This window comes from Marmota flaviventris, chromosome 15 (genome assembly GCF_047511675.1).
Source record: "Marmota flaviventris isolate mMarFla1 chromosome 15, mMarFla1.hap1, whole genome shotgun sequence".
In the NCBI taxonomy this organism is placed as follows: domain Eukaryota; kingdom Metazoa; phylum Chordata; class Mammalia; order Rodentia; family Sciuridae; genus Marmota; species Marmota flaviventris.
In genome coordinates, this window is record NC_092512.1 from 69,226,173 (window position 1) to 69,246,303 (window position 20,131).

A 20,131-nucleotide genomic window follows, 5' to 3' on the forward strand; every position below is an offset into this window, starting at 1 on the left:
GAGCTCAAGAGGGGGCTTAATTTGTCCTTTATGTCAGAAACCCACTACGGCAATCCCATATTATTGACGTTAGTCCATTTACATGGGCAGAGCCTTCATGACCTAATCACCTCTAAAGGCCACATCTCTGAACACTATTGCTTTGGGATTAGGTTTCAAAAAGGAACTTTGGGGGTGACACATTAAGCCACAGCAGGTTACCCGGAGATAGTCTGAAATAATTCCTCTAGAAAATACAGAAAGGGGAAAAGTAAGAAAATAAAACTTTCCTAGAATGATAGGCAGCAATGAGGGCCCATGGTAAGATGCCCTGGGTTCCATCTCCAGCACCACCTACACACATAAAAGGTTGAAGATTTTTGTTTTGTAAAAATGAAATTACATTTTTCATGTTACTCTTAAATATCAGGGATATACTTTCATATCAGTACTTAGACTATAATTTTCTTTAAATAGTTGCATAATATTTTATAATATACCATAATTTAGTTAACATTATTTTATTGATATGCATTTAAATTCCAGTTTCATGAATATAAAAAGCACTGCAGAAATTATATGTATGTATTTTAGGTATTAACATTTTTATTTCTAAGAGAAATTTATCAAAGTTATATAACTTAGCCAAAGGCTTTTTTTGTGATTTTAACATTTTTATTTGAAACATAACTGAGAGTCAAAAATATGTAAATGTGTATCTTGATAAGTTTTCACAAAGTCAACATATTTGAGCATCTCTATCAAGAAACAGAACATTGGGCTTGGGATATAGCTCAGTTGGTAGGGTACTTGCCTTGCATGCAGAAGGCCCTGGGTTCAATTCCCAGCATCATCAAAAAAAAAAAAAGAACATTGCCAGCATCCCAGAAGTTTCTTTCATGCCTTTTGTCAGTCAAAACTCCTGTCTCCAAATATAATAAAACAAAGACAGCAACCTTAATCTATGATTAGCTTAGTTTTAGTTTTGACTGTTTTATAGCTTTCTAAAAATGAACTTTTATACTACTCTGCTTGATATATCAGCTGTATGAATACCAAAATCATCCAGCACTGACAAGAATATAAGATATATTTATTGATTTACTAGTGCTAATCAAGTCAAAGTGCAGAATTCATTTTAGGGAAGGACTTGGAGTGAAGGTTCAACAAAAATCTTAGCTGAATGATGATGAAAGACAAAGCACTCTTAAGTAACAGCCACAATGAAGGGAACTTGGTTTTAAAGCAGCATCTCAAAGGAAAATTTTGTTTTGTTGTTTTCCCCCATGGAGGTATAATTTGCATACAACAAAATTCACTGGTTTGGTGAACATTTCTATGATGAACACAGCCATGTAGTTACTATCACACTCAAAGTAAAGACAAGACTGGCTTCATTTCTGAAAATGCCCATATGCTTCGTTTGTCAAACTATCCCTCCACTGGCAGCCATGAGTGACTAACCATGGCTCTCTCTTTAATTTCTCTCCCTTTAATTTAATCCCTGTCTTTGAGGAAGGGATTATTAAAAGATCGGAGGCAAATAATTGATGACAAATAGTCTTGACATAAAGTTTAAGGGAATAACAAGCAGAAACCCTTTTGAGAAGGCTGTAGCTTAGGCAAGCCAAGTTTCAGTTAAAGGAAGTGGGCCAGGAGTGCTTAGTGGTGAGTGAATATGTTGATGATGTGGAGTTGGGGGGTGTTTACCTCCAAATTAGGTTCCAGAGAGCACAGTGGAGAGGGTGGAAAGGGTGGCAATAAGAGTCCAGCAAAATGACTTCCCTTCTGTGTTTTTAACAAGGATCATTAACTTTCTTGAATTTCTTTTTTTTTCTTTTAGTGACAACTCTAATTTTTCTACTGATTCTTTTTCTCAGTGCTTTTTATTTTTTCTGTTTGTTCTACAGTATTTCCTAAGCTTTCTACTGGCTTCTCTTTGTCCTCATGAATTAATTCCTTTCATCTTATTTTTCTAAACTAGTGATCACTAACCTTAATCTCTAGCCTAGATTTTAGGTATTACATTTCTTTCTGGCAAATAATAATTTTTTAAAAAAGAACTATCTGTGAATAATTCATTTTATGTGACAGCTAGCTTCAGCTAAGGTATGCAGAAATTGCTGGTAAAACATTATTTCTGGGTGTGTTTGTGAGCGTGTTCTGGAAAAGGTTTGTATTTGAATCTATTCACTAAGGGGTGTCATAAAATCCTTTGAGGGCTTTAATAGAACAAAAAGGCAAAGGAGGAGCAGATTTGCTCATTGCTTTAGTGGGAACATCCATCTCTTGCCTTAAAGAAGTCCCTTGCAGATCTGTAGAGGAAAAGGACCAGCCTTAGTTGCTGAGGCACCATGTATTGTGTGCATGTATGAATATGTAACAGCAAATTCCATCAATATGCACAGCTATAGTGCACCAATAAAATGTAGGAAAAATTGTTAGGATATGATATAGGGGGAAGAAAAGATCCTTGTAAAGACCTTCAGATTCAGAGTGGGATAATACCATGAGCAGACTTGTCCCTCAAACTTGCACATGGCAGATTATGGGATTTCCCAGCTTCCATAATTGAGTGATCCAATCTCTCAAAATAAATCTCTTTGTAGGTATCAATATATGTTCTGTTGGTACTGGGATTGTGGCTCAGTGGTAGAGCGCTTGCCTAGCATGTGTGAGGCACTGGGTTCGATCCCCAGAACCACATAAACAAATTAAACAAAATATAAAGGTATTATGTCCGTCTACAACTTTTAAAAACTTAAAAAAATGTATATGTGCTGTTGTTTCTGATTCTCTAAAGAACCCTAATGCAGTACTCATTTAATAAAACAAGCAAAATTTGTACATAGATATTTATAGCATTTTTATTTATAATTGTCAAAAACTCAGAAGCAAACAAGATGCCTATTGGCAGATGAGTGAATAAACTGGTATATCCAGATAATGAAGTACTGTTCAACAGTAAAAGGAAGTGAACTATTAAAACACAAAAAGACACGCAGGGACCTTCAAATACACCTTACTCAGTAAAAGAAACCAATCTGAAAAGGCTATATACTATTGAGATTCCAACTATATGACATTCTGGAAAAAGTAAAACTATGGAGACAACAAAATAGGAGGGTTTCACCCTCACTTAAAATCATTCTTTGACCTTGCCTAGTTTTTGGCCAACCATTTCTATTTTTTATGTCATTTTGACTCTTCCCTCTTTTCATTTCATTCATTTTCATTGACTCTTATAGATGTGATTCATTTATTCAATAATAGATCTTGGTGACATTAAAATGTCTCTTTGACTAATTCTGTCAGTGTGAAGGTAATTATTTTGTTCATAGTCACCAATTGGTAGGTGATACAAGGGTATAGGCTCTAGCTCAAAGCCTTAACACTTCACTTTTTTTTTTTTTTTTGGTATTGGGAATTGAACCCAAGGGTGCTCTACCACTGAGCTACACTCCCAGTTCTTTTTATTCGTTACTCTGAGACAGGGTCTCACTAAGTTGCTGAGACTGGCCTTAAACTTGTGATCCTCTGGCCTCAGCCTGCCATATCAGTGGGATTATAGGCATGTGCCACTGCACCTTTTAATACTTAACTATTTTATATCATTACTTTAAGTATGTAAACATATTGAAAGTTGAGTAGGATCATGTATGACAACATCGAAACAGAAAACACTCAAGATTTCAAATAATTTCCTCAAACTACTTTTCCCTGTAGGGAGTAGTATGGTGTAGTAGATAAAAATCTAAATTTCTAGTTTGAATCCTACCTTTGCCCCTCTATAAATGATAATTTGGTACCTTCCAGTAAAATGTGTGTACTATTTCTTTTTATGGTTTTTCAAAGAATCAAATTTAATTTAAATTTTGCCATATTTAACAAACTTTTTAAACTTACATATTGAGTCAAACTCTACTTTGTGGTTTCAAGATTTATTTAATCTGATCTTTGTTTCTTTTTCCTTTTTCTCCAGTATAAGCTCTTAGCTCAAGTTCTCATATAAACATGCATCCTGTACTCAATCTTGTTTTCCTGCCTTCCCCATTGCTGTTCATTTTTGCCCATAGTGCTCATTTTCTTTTCCACTCTTCTGTCATTTAGGGTACGGCTCCTCTTTTCAGTTAATTTGCATCCATTGCTGGCATATTTGTGGCGCTTTACTTTTTTCTCCCATTCTCTGTAATTATAAAGTTCTCAAAGTGTAGACCACAAACTGCTGTTGGTCCATGATGAGATAAGGAGCTTACATTAAAATGTAAATTAACTATCTTAAAAACACATTGCTCTGTTCAGTTTTGTTTTTCTGGTTTTTGTTTTTGTTTTAATGCAACATTTTTTTAATGATGCAGCACTGCATTGATTTATATTCTGTTTAAACGCCATCTCATTTGTAGACTAATATTTTGAAATTACATGATGCAAGTTAATATTTGAGATCTCTGTAGTGTATAATGGGGCATAGGGGTGGTGAGTTGAAGGTGCTAGTGAGTATAAAAGGACTTTTGTCATTTTTGACCATGTTGCATTGGAATCCTGTTCCTGGAATTCCTTTCTTCCTAATTTTTTGGTGGCAAGAAAAACCTGTTTGTTATTGCAGGTACTTGCTTTTCTAGCCTCCTTTTTGTTAGGATACATGAGCTTTAGACTTGGCTAAGCAGATGCCACAGTATCTGGTGACACAGAAAAGGAGGAACTATATTGACTATTCTGTCAGTGGTGGCAGTAACAGGTGTAGTATGTTTTCCTAGAAATAATTTTGCTGCTGCAAGTTTTAAAATGTCTTAGGCTTACTTTGTAAGATAAGTTGTACATAGTAGAGATTCTGAATAATAACAATTCATTTCAGTATCTGCATTTAAAATTTTCAGTGTGCTTTAATGGACAATGTACTGCAATGTATGCCTGAAGTACTTGAAATGCAAATTTGGGACAACTTTACCATCTAAATGCTTGGCTGGATTAAGCGCCTGATGAGGATGGTTTTTCAGCAAGTTGGAGTAAGCATGCAATCGGTGAGTGCTCAAAATTCATTTTTAAAATCTAGACATTTCGATCTTTTAAGAGTTTTTCTGAGAAAATTAGATAAGTTCTATACGTGATCAATATTTGAATTTAATATTTATATAATGTTTAATTTGCTCATTATTTATATAATAGAAAATCTTTTCCCAGCATCCCGAGTAAGGGAATAACTTTCTGGGGTAAGTGGAAAACTTAATTACTGTATCATGTGACCATTAAAAGCAACGCATCTGTTACTAGTGAGGGAAGGCTTAAATATACAGAAAAATCATGTAATAAAATGTTTGACTCACAGTTGATAACTTAGTGTTGTAAAATTATTAATATTGAATTATTTTATAATGTCATTCATCAGAGTTAAAGGTAAGTCATGTCTCCTAAATATAAACTTTAAGGAGGAAGAAAAGAATTTAGTGTATTATGATCGTTCTATTCTACAGATGTTAGTTCTGTTCTTGACATTTTTTATAGGTATTTTATACGATACATAAATTTTATTCAGATCCTCTGTGAAGTTATGAGAGCAACTGTGCCAGGCACATTTTGTAGAATACTTGTTTCTCATTTTCAAATTCTGTGATATGGTATTAAGTTTTATTAAATATATAGTTAGATTACATCATTTGAATATGGGTATTCTAGTGTACTTCTCAGTTTTTAGTTTTTACTTTGTGTCTGAACTTTGAATCTAATTCCCCAAGGCTACATCTATTTGGAGATATAAAAAGCAGAGGACCAATTAAAATTACATTTATTTATTTATCTATTTGTGTAGCTGCATGGTTTTGAAATTATTAGCTTGAAGATAAATAATAGGAAAATAAATTACTGATATTTTCATCTTTTTCAGATACATGTTCATATTTTTTGAACATCCTTTTATCACTTATATACCACCATTTGGCTACATATAGTAGATTAACATTTTAGTATTTATACCAAAAGAGTTTCTTTTCCTCTTGCTTCCAGAAAGAAGGAAAGCTTCTTTTATTTCAAATTCCCCAAAAAGTGAAGCATTTTGATTTCTATTTATTTGTTGTTTTAATGAGAAATACAGTTTAGTGGTAAGATTCCTGGCCCTGGATTTAAATAAACCTGGATCTGAAATTTGCCTCTGCTGGTTATTCTTTTCATCTTCAAAATAGGAATAAGAAGAATTGTGTGTAGCACAAGGCCTTGTATATAGTGTTGTTGCATTCAATAGTAAAAAGCTTCCTGATTTGGCTTTGTCCCCCACTTCCCCCACCTCATCAGGCTAATATGACTTGGGCTAATTTAGGCCACCAGGCCACTTACAGAATTCTCTTAGGCACAAGTGACATTTTGTTTAGCTTTGTTTATTTTAAGTTGTAAAATGGATGTCTTTTGTCAGAGAATGGACTAACTCAAAATATTGTAATTAAAACTAAGGGCCCTTCCTATTAATAGAAGATGAGCAGGATCTTTGTTTTTTTTAATGTGTTGAGACTAGTACATAATTATCAGCTTTAATCAGTTTGCTGAAAATCTGTATAAACTCAACTTTTCTTCTGAAATAAAGCATTTTGATCTTTTGGAGATTTTTAATTTCTAAGATTTTTGGAGGGTAATGGCCTCCTGTTAAATAATCAAAATACAAAAGTATAGCCTTTACTATTGGACATCTGAAGAGAAACTTTCTTAGCTCCACTTTTGTCTGTCTGTTCCGCACCCCCTCCCGCCGCCCCACATTCACATATATATGTGTGTGTGTGTATGTGTGTATATATGTGTGTGTATATATATATCATGTGAACCCAGTTTGGTTCCAAATTCCTTCCTCTTTTTAGACTAGTTTGCAACCTCTTACAATAGAAGGGGAAGAAGACTGTGAATATTTATTAAAGACATTATAAATATGTTAACTCACTTAATACTCATGGACTCATGAAGCAGATATTGTTCCCATTTTATAGTTGAGAAAATGGAAAATCAATACAGTGATCAGCTTATATAGGCAGTAAATCAGTAGAGCCTGCCTTTAATGCCAGGTCTTTGTGCTGCCATGGCTTAGAAATTCTCTTCACTGTCCTCCATTTTGCCTCAACATTTGTTTGAATGCATCCAAACTTTTTTCTCAATGTATTATATTTATATGCCTAAACAAAAACATTATTAAACTAAAGAAGAAAGAATAGTATATGAAGCTAATGTGATTCCTATTAACCTTAGTATTTTATGATAAAAAAAGATACTATGGCGAATATCTACTTTGTATTAGAAAAATAATAATATGTGAGAATTATATCTTTTTCTTTTGTTCTTTGGAGGACCAATATAAATGTGATTAGGAATTTAGAGCAGGGAAGAAGAGAACTCATAGAAGTTTAATCTTCAGTTAGGAATTTTGAAATTATCAAAAAGAATTTCTTTGCTCCATTCTTCTTCCCTCTCCCCAATACACACTTTTTATATTTCCCTGGGTCCCTTGGAATGTAAGAGTTTATACTTTGTTGGATCACAGACTCCTTAAAAATTTTATTGATGACATGAACAGTTTTCCTAGAAAAATGTTATATACACATAGAAATTTGTATATGTATACATGAATCAAATTATATCAGTTTATCTAAAAATCTGTATTTACTTAGAATTTATAGTTTCTTCTGTTAAATATTTTCTTTTGAGTAATAATATAAATAATATAACAAATGAATTGCCACATAAAACTTGAGTGTAGTTATCACAGATGAGACAGATGATGCTTCAGATTCTAGCCTCACACATCAACACTTCTACAATAGCATTTCACAATGTTAAAAAGAACAAATTGCTTTCCTGTTGTCATCCTCCTCCTTTCTGTCATCACTTTCCAACACTGTTGCTGAATGTTATGGACTGTCATTACTAGACGCAGACATGCACACATACACACATACACAGACTCATTAGATTATTTATAAGCAGTTTTTATAGATAAAGCATAGTTTTTCTGTTTAGTGAGTTCTTAAGGGAATTGAATTCTTATTTCTCAGTGAGATCAAATTATCTAGCAATGACAGTTTTCTCCCTGACTTCTCTCTTAAATCTGAAGAAATATTAATGACAGATTATCTTTAGAAGGAGCATACCCTTCTCCAAACCAGTATATTGACAAGACACAGTTTAGCCACAAGGTAAGGTAGGAGATGCACTTGGGTCATGCAGCCTCCTGGTGCACAGATGGTGACTTTTCAGTGCCATCTGTTCACTGTTTTTTCACAGCCATTTATAATTTCTCTCCTTCCATGAGTACTGAATAGAAAAAAATATATATATCAAGACCTACTTTTGGAGTTCTTGGAAGTCTTTCCCCTTAGTTCTTTCTCCTTAGTTTTTGTCTCCTCACTTTAGTCTGGTAGCTGTTCTTTCTATATATCTATTAACTTACATAGAGTCTTGCTTCATATTTCCCGGCGCTAAATACTATGCATTTCACAAGTAACAAAAGAACATTGTTTTACTACTATGTATGCTTGAAAAAAATAATCACATAAAGCAATCTGTTCTTTTTCCTTCCTTTAATCTTTGTAGATGAAATAGTCTACATATTCCTTACAATTAATAGTTGAATCATTGGCTACTTTTCTAGAAGGCACCTGGTATTCTTTTCTTCTGATATTAAACAAATGGAAAGATGATAATTGAAACTTAGCCCTGCAGCATGTATAATGAAGACTGCTAAAAGCTGTCAGAAACAATCCTTCCTGACCTTGGCAAATTCTTTCAAAATTTTTCTTTGTGAGCTTTTTGTCCTCTTCATCTCCAGGCAAGATCTTTTTTTCCTGGAGAGGAGGAAGATTCACTCTATACTATGTAATTATTACATTGTGATGCATAAATAGCATTCCAATTCTCTTACATCATAAAAGAATTTTGACTTGTGACTAAATACAAGATTCAAAAAAAAAAAAAAAAAAGAAAGAAAGAAATCACCAAATGGTGGTGTTACCATTGCTCTATGGATTTATTTTTAAAAGACCAAGAGCTATTGAAATGTATAAGGTAAAATGCTTGCTTAAATACTGTGTATTTTAGAATGACTTGCCCGTGTTCTGTTTTGGGGATAGCGGCTTTTATGTTGATTTTGTAGAACTGTGAGGCTTCCCATTTCCCTCTAGTCAGGTATTTTTCCATCTCTTAGTCATATCATCATCATCATCACTATTATTTTTTTTATTTTTATACTGAGGATTGAACCCAGGGATGCTTAATTGCTGAGCAGTCTTTAAAATTATTCTTTATTTTGAGCTAGGGTCTCACTAAGTTGTGTAGGACCCCACTAAATTGCTGAGGCTGACTTTGAACTTATGATCCTCCTGTCTCAGCCTGCTGAACTGCTGAGAAAACAGGCATGTCCCACAATGCCTGGCAGTCCTCACGTTATTAAAACTATTTATATAACAATCCTCTGTATGATTATTGTGAGTGATATTTTGCTCTAGACTTCAGAGTAACTTTACCTCTTAAACTCTTTGTATAGTAGTCATATTTTAATATCAGTATATTCCTTTCTACTTACTAATTCTAATACATATCATCCTTTTTATTTATACTTCCAAAGACAGAATCACAGTTTTTGTTGGTTATCATAGCCAGTAGATTCTAGTGTTTTCTCAAACTCTCCTGGGTAAGTTCATGAAACCTTGAATATATAAGATAAAAAATATATAATAGCTAAGGCAAATGCCAGGAGTATTATATGTACTCTCAAGACTCTCACTTTGACTCATATTAAATTGGATTTGGCTGCTAAAAGTTAAGAAATCAGATTGCTTCTGTGCACATTTGGTAAGTTGTTCATGATGCTTTTATAATGGTCTGAGGTACAGTTTGGGTTGGGTGTTTTAGCCATCAGAGTTTTCCATGATCCTTTGCGTGGTCATACTGTTTATATTGGAGTAATTCCATTCTTTAACCTACAATAGCCATGGAATGATCTTAAAAGGGGGATGATGTCCATTATCCCCTTTATACCTAACTGTTCTGGTATTATTTATTCAGTCTTTAGGGTACAATTGTTAAGGTTTGAGAAATAAGTATAATAGTCATGTTATTCCCATTCTTTTCTTTTATGATTGCTTTTAATAGCATACTACCTTTCTTTACCTCTTCTATCCAGGCTTTCAGGTGTAGCACTCAAAACGGATAGTTTTTCTCTTTAAGGAAAGATCATATACTGGGGGAGAAGTTTTCAAGGTACAATTTGTAATGATTTAATATACTGTCTGTGTGTTATTTGTTTGCTTTTTGCTTTAGGGGTTTGTTTTTGGTTTTGCTTTAAGCATAGCATAATGTCCTAGGTACACTTTTTTTTTTTTTTTTTCCATCAGAGAAATTCTCATTATGGCTACCACTAGCTCATTTAGCACCTTTATGCAAATTAAAGACAAGGGACATGCTTAGGGAGCATTGTGACTACTCTTCTTTGGTCAGGTGCTCCTGTGCAGCAAGTAACATGCATGGCATCCATTGACATTCTAAGCTTTGTACTAATTTGGATTTGTTTTGAAGAGTTTATCACAGCAAAAGTAACTCTCATATATTTTTAAAAATTTATTTACTAAAATTCTGAAAGTAAAAATATATCAGAAGAGGTAAAATAGTGTTTCCTTTGCAGAAAATTGGGTCTTTAATTCAAATATAGTATTATTTAAAAGTTAGTAGTCTGTATTTTTATATAATGCCTTGCATTAAACTTTACTGCCTTTAATAATAGCAAGCTATATATATATATATATACACACACACATATCTATGCACAAATATATATATATACATATATATATATATATATATTTTATTTATTTTGAAAGTATGAACTTATTTCCCATAACACTTAGAGCTTTCTGATGCCATAAGTAATGTGTTAGCATGTCATGCAGTTACAACTCCAGTATTAACAGTTGTAAAAATCTTATAATTAAACTTTTGGTTTTTCTTACTTCTGCAGGTACTTTGGTCTGGAAAACCATATGGTTCATCTCGAAGTATCGTAAGGAAAATTGGTACTAACTTATCTCTGATTCAGTGTCCAAGAGTTCAGTTTCAGGTACTATGTTTTACATATTTCATATGTTTTACAAACTTTATATTACCCATTTACATATTTCATATATTTCTAATTTGTACATTAGAAATATAAATAGGTAAGATGGTTAAAAGTACTTTGTTGTATTTGAACCTTTTCCCTATTGATATCAGTATTCTTAAAATAAGAGGATTAATAATCAAAGTAGTCTTTCTAATTTTAGTTCCTCTGTGAAATGATTATTCAAGATCTTTAAGACTTTATCCTTCTTAAAAATACCGGTATGGGTTGGGTGCAGTGGCGCATGCCTGTAATCCCAGCAGCTCAGGAGGCTGAAGCAGGAGGATCTCAAGTGCAAAGCCAGCCTTAGCAACTTAACAAGGCCCTAAGCAACTAAGTGAGACCCTGTCTCAAAATCTTAAGAAAAAGTGGGGCAGGGTTGGGGATGTAGTTCCATGGTTAAGTGCCCCTGGGTTCAGTCCCTGATACCAAAAAACAGACAAACATATGTGAAGATTTAGAAGACTATGATAAGCTATCATTATATATTATTATATATTATCCTTAATCTGTTATAGACTAATGATAAGCAATTGCCAGTTCCTAGGTGACTTAATACATAGGCATTCAGTTGCTTAAGTTACCACCATTATTTTCTTTATTGTTAATCTTTTTTCTTTGAACAGGGCAATCACTTAGTTTGTTTTTAGATGTCTCTGTGGATACCTTATAAGTTGCTTTCTTCATCATAGATTTCAAACTCAGCATTAAATATAGGATCCATTGCCTTGGCAATGGCAGTATCAAAACAAAGAGATAACTATAGTTTTCTAAATGGAGTAGTAGGTCAAACCCTGAATTAGAAGTGCTCTTTCTTTTGTATTTGTAGTGACCAGGATTGAACCTGCTAGACCAGTGCTCTACCTCTGAGCTACATCCCCAGTCCTTTAGGGAGTACTTTGAATGTTCAAGTATTAGTATTTTCTTATAGTGCTAAATCAGGAACAACTCTACTCTTTGCTTGGAGATTTTACTGTTTCCTTCTGATAAGCATTTGTTCTTCATTGTTATTATAGTGTTAGGCTTACATAGCATAGCTTTGTTTGTATTTTTCAGTAATTCTGTATGACAGTAATATGACAAAGCATTTCAATTCAACATATAATAACATGAAGTTTAACATCTCTAAAGCAGAAACTTGTGGACATTTGAAAGATATTTAACTCATCATTCAGAAACTTTAAAATGCCCCCTTTATATATTCTTAAGTCAGTACTCCTGGTAGATGGAGGTGTGAATTTGTTTCTAAGTGGTAGCATGTAGTTTTTGTTCAGATTGACTACATGGTGGTTTAGTCCTTCTTACAAATTGACTGGCTAAACATTTGTGTATCAGTCCCAAAACTGATGGATTGGAACTTAAAAGTAATTTTTATCAAACTCTAGACTTTTTAAAAAAATAATCAAAATGAAGAAATCTGTGGAATTAAGTATCAGGTAATTTCTCAGAGTTTTGTATATTTAGACCCAAAAGTTCGCCTTATTTGCCAATTTCTTCAAGTAACTATTATAATAACTAAAGCTTGTTAACTTTTTTCTGATTGCTCAATTCCATTAAAATTTTCTTTCTGGATCCATTGGTATAACTTAGTGGTAAAGTGCTTATCTTAACATACTGTGTGATACTGGATTCCAAACCAGCACCACCAAGAAAAAAAAAATCTGCCTGTTTATGTAAACAAATGCTTTTATGGAAAGCGCAGTCCTTGTCCCCAGTGCCAGTCCAATAATGAGGATACAGTTTTGACAAAAAGGAAAAAAGGTTTATTGATTTGCTAGCAAAGGAAAAACACAGGAGACTCCTGTCCCAAAGACTGTGGTTCTGCCCATCAGCAGGAACAGAGGGTCTTTAAAGAGGTGATTCAAAGGCTACAATCCACGTGTTCTCTGTTGGAGTTGTAATTCACTTGTTAATTTGGTAGATAGTCATTTCTGAGTTCTTCAGGTACAATCCTTAAAGTCTGGATTACCTTGTTCCTGTCGTGGGTTTGTACTCAAGGACAGATAAATCTGCTTAATTAGGGAAGAAAGGTAATCCTGTTTCCCCTGAAATTATGTAGGGGGAGAGATTAGGGAGGAGCAGGAAGACAGGAAGAGAAAGAAGCATGTCCATTTTAAAAATAAGTTGCAGTGGCAGAGCAGCAAGGACTACATTCAAAGCATTAAGTGGACCACTGTTACATAACCACCTAGTTGCAGAACTTGCTTTAGCATTTGTGTTCATGTAGCTGGAGACATATTAAAGGACTTGAGACATCAAATATTTTCTGTTGCAATTCAAATCTGCCTTGACAGTTAACCAAAGAGCTATAACCAGGTACTTGTATTGGGAGGATTCTTTTTCCCAGTATTATTATCAGTCAGGGTATGGTTAGAAAAAAAAAAGCTAGATTTAGTTCAGGAATTCCATTTGAAAAGAGAGTAAATTAACATGAGAAGACTGAGTAAGGTAAGAGAAGCATCATTAGTGTCCTATTTTAAAATGTAGTGGAAGATACAAGTCATTTGTTTAATATCAATATTTAAAGTTTTTTTTTAACCTGCTACTTAAATGTGTTAAGTCTGCTATTGTTCCTTTGTATCTGTTTTTTTCTTATGACTATCAAAATTCAAAAAAACATAGTTTTTAAAAATACAGATCAATTTAGAGTAATAAAATTGGCAATGCATTTTTGCTGTTTCTCTGACTCATGAGGTGCTAATTGATAGGAATATATCTGGGTTATCTAGGAGTCTAACATGGGTAAATAGTAATATAGAAAGTCTGGAACTGAGGAACATAGTGATGGGGTCCACAAGAGTACACTGCATTATAATAAAGCCATACTCAGGAGACAAAGTTGAATTAAACTGAGACGAGGACATTCACGTGGTCAGTTCAGAGACAGGAATTCGGTTTTCAAAACCAGTCTGCTCATAATCCTGGGTGATTTTATTGTCTTTTGGAGGATCCATCTAAAACTTATTTTTTTCCCACTCCTGCTGACTTTTATTTCCATTCCTTTCATAGTTTACCCACATTATCAGTAACAGCTCAACTCTGTTATTCTCAAAAGAGTTTAACCTCTGAAATCTTAAACTTCAGTATAGTTCTTCTAGACCATAACATTCACTGTACCAGTTGATCCAGGTAAGACTCCTATATAAATATTAGGCAAGACAGGCATGTTAACTTTGTGTTGTTGTATTAGAGGATATAATACATGAAAGCCATGCATTTAATAACTTGTAGATAGAGAGTGCTCAATAAAAGTGTTGCTGGTGGTGATTTTGTTGGCATTATTATTATTGCCACTTTACAGTTACAGAGCAAATTATCTTATTTGATTGTCTAATTTAACTCCCTGATTTTACAGATTGGATTCTGCAAATTTATAGGTGACAAATCAGAACACAGACCAACAGATTTAGTTATATGTTCATCCAATTAATAAGTAAAGTGACTGTTGTGCTGGAAATAAAATGAGATAATAAATGTGAAAAGCATATAACTGGCATTCAATAAATGTTCTCTGCTGTTATTGGAAGACCTACAATCTTATAGGTTTAATTCACTTCTGTACTTCATTTAGTGAGTACTAGGAATTAGTTGACTATATTATGCTCCAAAACATGATCTCCAGACTCTTTGGCATTTGCTTTAGTTTAGAAAAAATAATTTCCCTTATTCTTTGTATACTTTTCACATATGTGCATTTCAACTTTGGCTTGCAACTATATACTTCTGCAGTAAGCCTTTTATACATATTGTGGTATAGTGGTCCTTTGGAGGTAGAAACTCAGATAAAGACAAAATTAGAACAGGCCCTTCTTTGACTACTTATTCTAGATTAATGACACCAAAAGAAACTTCAGATGTGGAGGGACCTGCAAAAGCAGTAAACTCTGGAGGAGGGCATGAATGGGGTGCAGAGGTTTTGATTTATAGTGAACTGGATGCATAAATTATCAAAAGCTTTAAAAAATAATATCTATGCTTAGGCCTCATATTCTAATGTGGTTCTACGTGCCCTTTCTACCTCCTTGCAGAAATTCTTAGAAAGCTCTTAAAACACACTGAAGGCTTACTAAATCTAAATTTCATACATGAATTTAAAAAAAAAAAAAAACTTTTTAGGAGTTTCTTAAACAGATAAGATTAAGGACCTGAGGCACATACCTTGCTAAAGAAAGGTTGTGTTTTGTTTTCAAAGTGCTGAGGATTGAACCCAGGGCTTTATTGATGTTGGTCATGTGTTCTACCACTGAGCTACACTCCCAGCCCCTAAAGTTTTCTTTAAAGCAGTAACATAGTCCCTTTTGGTAGGTGTGAAAATCAGTCACTAAAGCCTTTTTGGCATGTTTTATGAATTTTAAAATGTATGAGTTAAAAAAAAAACATGGAACGTAAATATAGTTTATTAGGATTTTAAATACTATACTAAAGAAAAAATTTTAAAGCACACACAAAAAGTGACTGTGGGTACTAACAGAGATGTACTTTAGAATGATCTGAGTGGAGATTTGTCAATGTGGTATAAGTAGGTTGAATTCCAACTCTGGAAGACCTCTGGGTAATTTAACTTGGACTAATTTTTCTTTAGTAGTCCTGCCCCAACTTATTGTATTTTGAGAAGTCATCATTTGAATTGGTGGTGGAGGAGAATGTTCTGTAACCAAACAAATAATGAATGAAATTCCAGATTCCCAGTAAAGTCCCTATACCACAACTAAATGTGGAAGTTAAAATTATGGTAAGTGTACTGGAACAAATTTTATTTTTTAAACAAAAAGGGTTATGACCAGTCTGATCTTCATGAACCAGCACCTTGGAAAGTCATTATTCAGGTTTTTATTTTACTTTGTTTTTTTTTGTGGTGCTCTCACGTGCTAGGCAAGTGCTCTACCACTAAGCCACACCCTTAACCCCCGCAGGTTTTAATCTTATGATTTCTCTTACTTGTAACAGAACAACTCATCAAATACCATCTCTGCTAGGAGCATCTACAGAGTGTGGGGACCTTTCTACTGAAGGATCTGTATATAACCTGTTTACTATTAGACCATTTTTGCAGAAAATCCTAGTCTCTAGTACCAGTGTATTTATTTTAGAAAAAGTCATATGATGACAAAGTTATCTCTTCTAATATTTTTATACTAAGAATTTCAACTCTTGTACATTTTTTTTTTGACAAGTGATGTCATTTTAATTGTTACACTTACCACCGGAACTAGTAGGGGGAAGGGGATGGGGTAGGGGCAGGGGCAGAGTGTGGGTTCTGGCTTCATGGGCCTAAGAATGCCAGGTCCTGCAGGTACAGCCTCAGGAGCAGCCACAAGAGGTGACACCAGGCCAGGCTGCAGAGGCCACTCCAGATGTCAGGCTAGGATTGGGCCCTCCCTGGGAACCCCACTTCCTCAGTTCAGTGTCCCCAGGCTCTGGGGTGGTGTCCATCTGTGGAGGTGCAGTTCAGCAGGCCCAGCCTGGGGACTGGGTCCAGAACAACCAATTCTGCAGGTTAGCACGCAATTCCTTCCCAAGCTGGTGTGACAGTCAGGGGGCAGTGAGAGCCCCATGCTGGTCAGATCACCACGCAAAAACTCTGGGTAATCCGCCACCAGATTACCATTTGTACAGTGAGCTATTGCTAACTATAATGGGTTCAAGTAATCCAGAGATGATTTAAAGTATAAGGGGAGGGGATGTTTTAGGTTATATGCAAATACTATATACCATTTTATACAAGGGACTCAAGCATTGTATGGGTGGAGGGGAAAATGTCCAGGAAACCAATCCCCCATGGATACTGAGGGATGATTTTATTTTGTTCTAAACATTCTATTAAATGAATTTATTTTGTTCGTACATTATCAGAATATTTTAAATTAACTAAAGTTACCATAGTAAGATTCCTAAAATAGAATTGAATTTTGAGTAATGAGTTTTTTCAAATGTTAAGGTGAAATTCTTAAAACCAGTAAAAATATAATGCTACTCTAAATTTTTCTTCACTTTTTCTTTCTTTTCTACTACCGTGGCTATAATAGGAAAGGACCTTGCTGGGAACCATCAGTAAGTTCTTTTCTTTTTCTGACTTCTCAGCAGTCATCCATGCATGTCAGTGATGGTATCTAACTTCCAAGAAATTTTTGCCTTCATTCCTCCTTGCCAGTCCTCACTATCTTGTCTTGTACTTTACAAGTGGATTATCCTGAAAGTTGTCCTTTTCATTTCATTCTTATGTCACCAAAATGGCCTTTAAAGATTTTGGGTGCAGACAGTTTTGTCTTTTGAATGAGGCTGACTTAAATGACAAAACTATTTTGATGAAGGAAGGATGTCAAGTAGAAACGGTACAGACAGATCTTGACAGTATCATTAACCATTTTCATTTCATTGAGTGCATGTTATATACATGGTTTTGTTTCTAAACATGCTTAATGTTTAAATAAGACTGGAAAGTAAATCCTTGGAATAGTTATTTTTTTCCAAGTTTATGCAAAAAATAATAGTTCTTGGTTAATGTATGGAGTACAGATATAAAGTTGAGAAATAAATTTGATTTTTAATTATCATTTGAGATCATGAAAATGGGTTAACATATATCTTTGAATATGTATAAGTATAAATTTAAAAAATTTATAACTATTTTGGAAGAAAGCAATTTAATACTTTACTGGGAAAGTAAGAAGTATACCAGGGCTGGAGTTGTAGCTTAATGGTAGAGTGCCTGTCTTGAAAGAGTGAAGCACTGGGCTCAATTCTCAGCACCCCATAAAGATAAATAAATAAAAATAAAGATACTGTGTCCAACTACAACTGTAGAAAAAATTAAAAAAGAAAAGTCTCCCAGTCAAAATGTCTTATCTTTCTACCATCTGGCAAGTATACTGAACAAATTTTATTTTCTAAACAAAACAAAGGATTATGATCAGTCTGATGTTCATGAACTCTAGCACCTTAGGAAGGCACCAGAAGATTTTAAAACTTTCTTTTAGTGTTGGAGTTCATACCTAGGTCCTCTCACAAGTGCTCTACCACTGAGCCACATCCCTAAGCCCCAAGTTTTAATCTTATGACTTTCTTCATTTGTATTAAAACAGTCTGTTAAATGCAGTCTTTTCTAGGAGCTTCTGCAGAGTATGGGGACCTTCCTACTGAAGGATCTGCATATAACCCATTTGACACCCTTTTGTTTTCGGTAATAAAGAGAGGAACAGCTTGATGCACAGTTATGTTACTTAAGTTGTATAAGAAACTCTTATGCTGAATATCTGTTTAGTTATTAACTTGTTTGGATAAATTTCTGGAATACATGGGGAAAAGTATAAAAATCTTTCTTTTGGTCTCTGCTGATAAACCTTAAGAAATGTACTTACTGAAATTGATACTTTTTTCTTCTTTTGACAACAATTTATTTGCCATTATGTGCAAGACATTAGTATTTTGAAACTTTTTCATCTTTATTCCATTTTTAACTGTTTTTGTTTTGTTTTATTTTTTTGTGGCCAAAGGTTAGATTCTTAATCTCAACTCTCAATATAGCTTCTTTCCTTTCATCTACCTTTCTTCCCCAAAGACTGTAACTTAAAGCATTTTGGATGCTTGATGTGCTCAGTATATTACTGTTAAAATGCCAATTTTTAACAATATTAAGTTGATAATGTTAGGTAATAATGATATCAGAACAAATTCACATACCAACAGCTGATAGGTTTTCAAAAAATTTTATTCACAGTGGGGCATGGTGGCACATTTGTGGAATCTCAACCACTTGGGAGACTGAGATGGAGGATCACATGTTTAAGGCCAGCTTCTGCAACTTATCCCCACTCTAAAGAAAAAAAAAAAAAATAACAAAGGGCTAGGGATGTAGCTCAGTGTAATACATCCCTGGGATGTTCATTCCCCAGCACCCACTCCCCAAACAAGTTTATTCACAATTTAAAGACTTATTTTTGGTTGTGTATGTGTGCCTGCACATTTGTTTGGTACTGGGGATTGAACCCAAGGGCACTTAACTACAGAACCACATCCCCAGCCCTTTTTATTTTTTTATTTTGAGACAAGGTCTCCATGAATGGCTTTGAACTTGGAATTCTCCTGCTTCAGCCTCCCAGTCACTGGGATTACAGGTGTATGCCATTTTTCCTTTTAAACTTTTAATTACATTAATAGTAACTGTTTACATGGTATATTTGTATTTAAGGAAGAGGCATTAACTAATTATAACTTTCAGAAGTCTGATTTGGCAGTGATAACATTAAAAGGTCTTCAGTAGGGCTGAGAGTATATCCTGTGCTTATTTAGCTAGCATACACCCTGCATTTTTAAAAACGTTTGAATAAAGCATGGATCCCAGTATAACCTTTCTGATAAATGTTAATTAGTAAATCTAGTAAATGTCTTTATATTTTTTTCCTTGAGTTAAAAGTATAATGTTTGTCCTGTAGGATGAAACATTCCTGTAAGTCTCAGCTAGAAGGCTGAGGCAAGAGGTCCTCAAGTCTGTTGGAGGCTAGCTTATACAACTTTATGAGACCATATATCAAAATTAAATAAATAAACAAAATAAATTAATAAAATAAAGGGCTGAAGATGTAGCTTAATGGCCTACCATGCTCGCTCTTTCTTTCCTTCCTTCCTTCCTTCCTTCCTTCCTTCCTTCCTTCCTTCCTTCCCTCCCTCCCTCCCTCCCTCCCTCCCTCCCTCTCTCCCAGGGATTGAACCCAGGAACACTTAACCACTGAGCCACATCCCAGCCCTTTTTAATACTTTTTAAAAATATTTATTTTTTTCAGTTTTTTTAGGTAGACACAATATCTTTATTTTACATTTATGTGGTGCTGAGAATCTAACCCAGTGCCTCATGCATGCTAGGCGAGCGCACTACCACTTGAACCACATCCCCAGCCACCCCCCTTTTTAATGTTTTCTTTAGAGAAAGGATCTTGCTGAGTTGCTTAGTGCCTTGCTGGCTTTGAACTTGAGATCCTCCTACCTCAGCCTTCTGAGCCACTATGATTACAGGCTTGTGCCACTACTCTTGGCTTA

At 34.3% G+C, this 20,131-nt stretch overlaps 1 protein-coding gene across 5 annotated transcripts in view; it reads left to right on the forward strand.

Moving 5' to 3' along the window:
• The window catches only part of Mtfr1 (mitochondrial fission regulator 1), a 52,751-nt gene that overhangs the window by 12,311 nt on the left and 20,309 nt on the right, over positions 1-20,131 (forward strand). For 3 of the 5 annotated variants that reach the window (XM_071602326.1, XM_071602327.1, XM_071602328.1), the window contains exon 1: positions 18,205-18,278. In XM_071602326.1, the coding sequence (XP_071458427.1) occupies positions 18,220-18,278 (59 nt within the window). In that variant the 5' untranslated portion in view covers positions 18,205-18,219. Of the gene's footprint in view, positions 1-4,856; positions 5,001-10,960; positions 11,060-18,204; positions 18,279-20,131 lie in introns of those variants that run through there. The other 2 variants (XM_027932887.2, XM_027932888.2) reach the window with 1 other exon arrangement.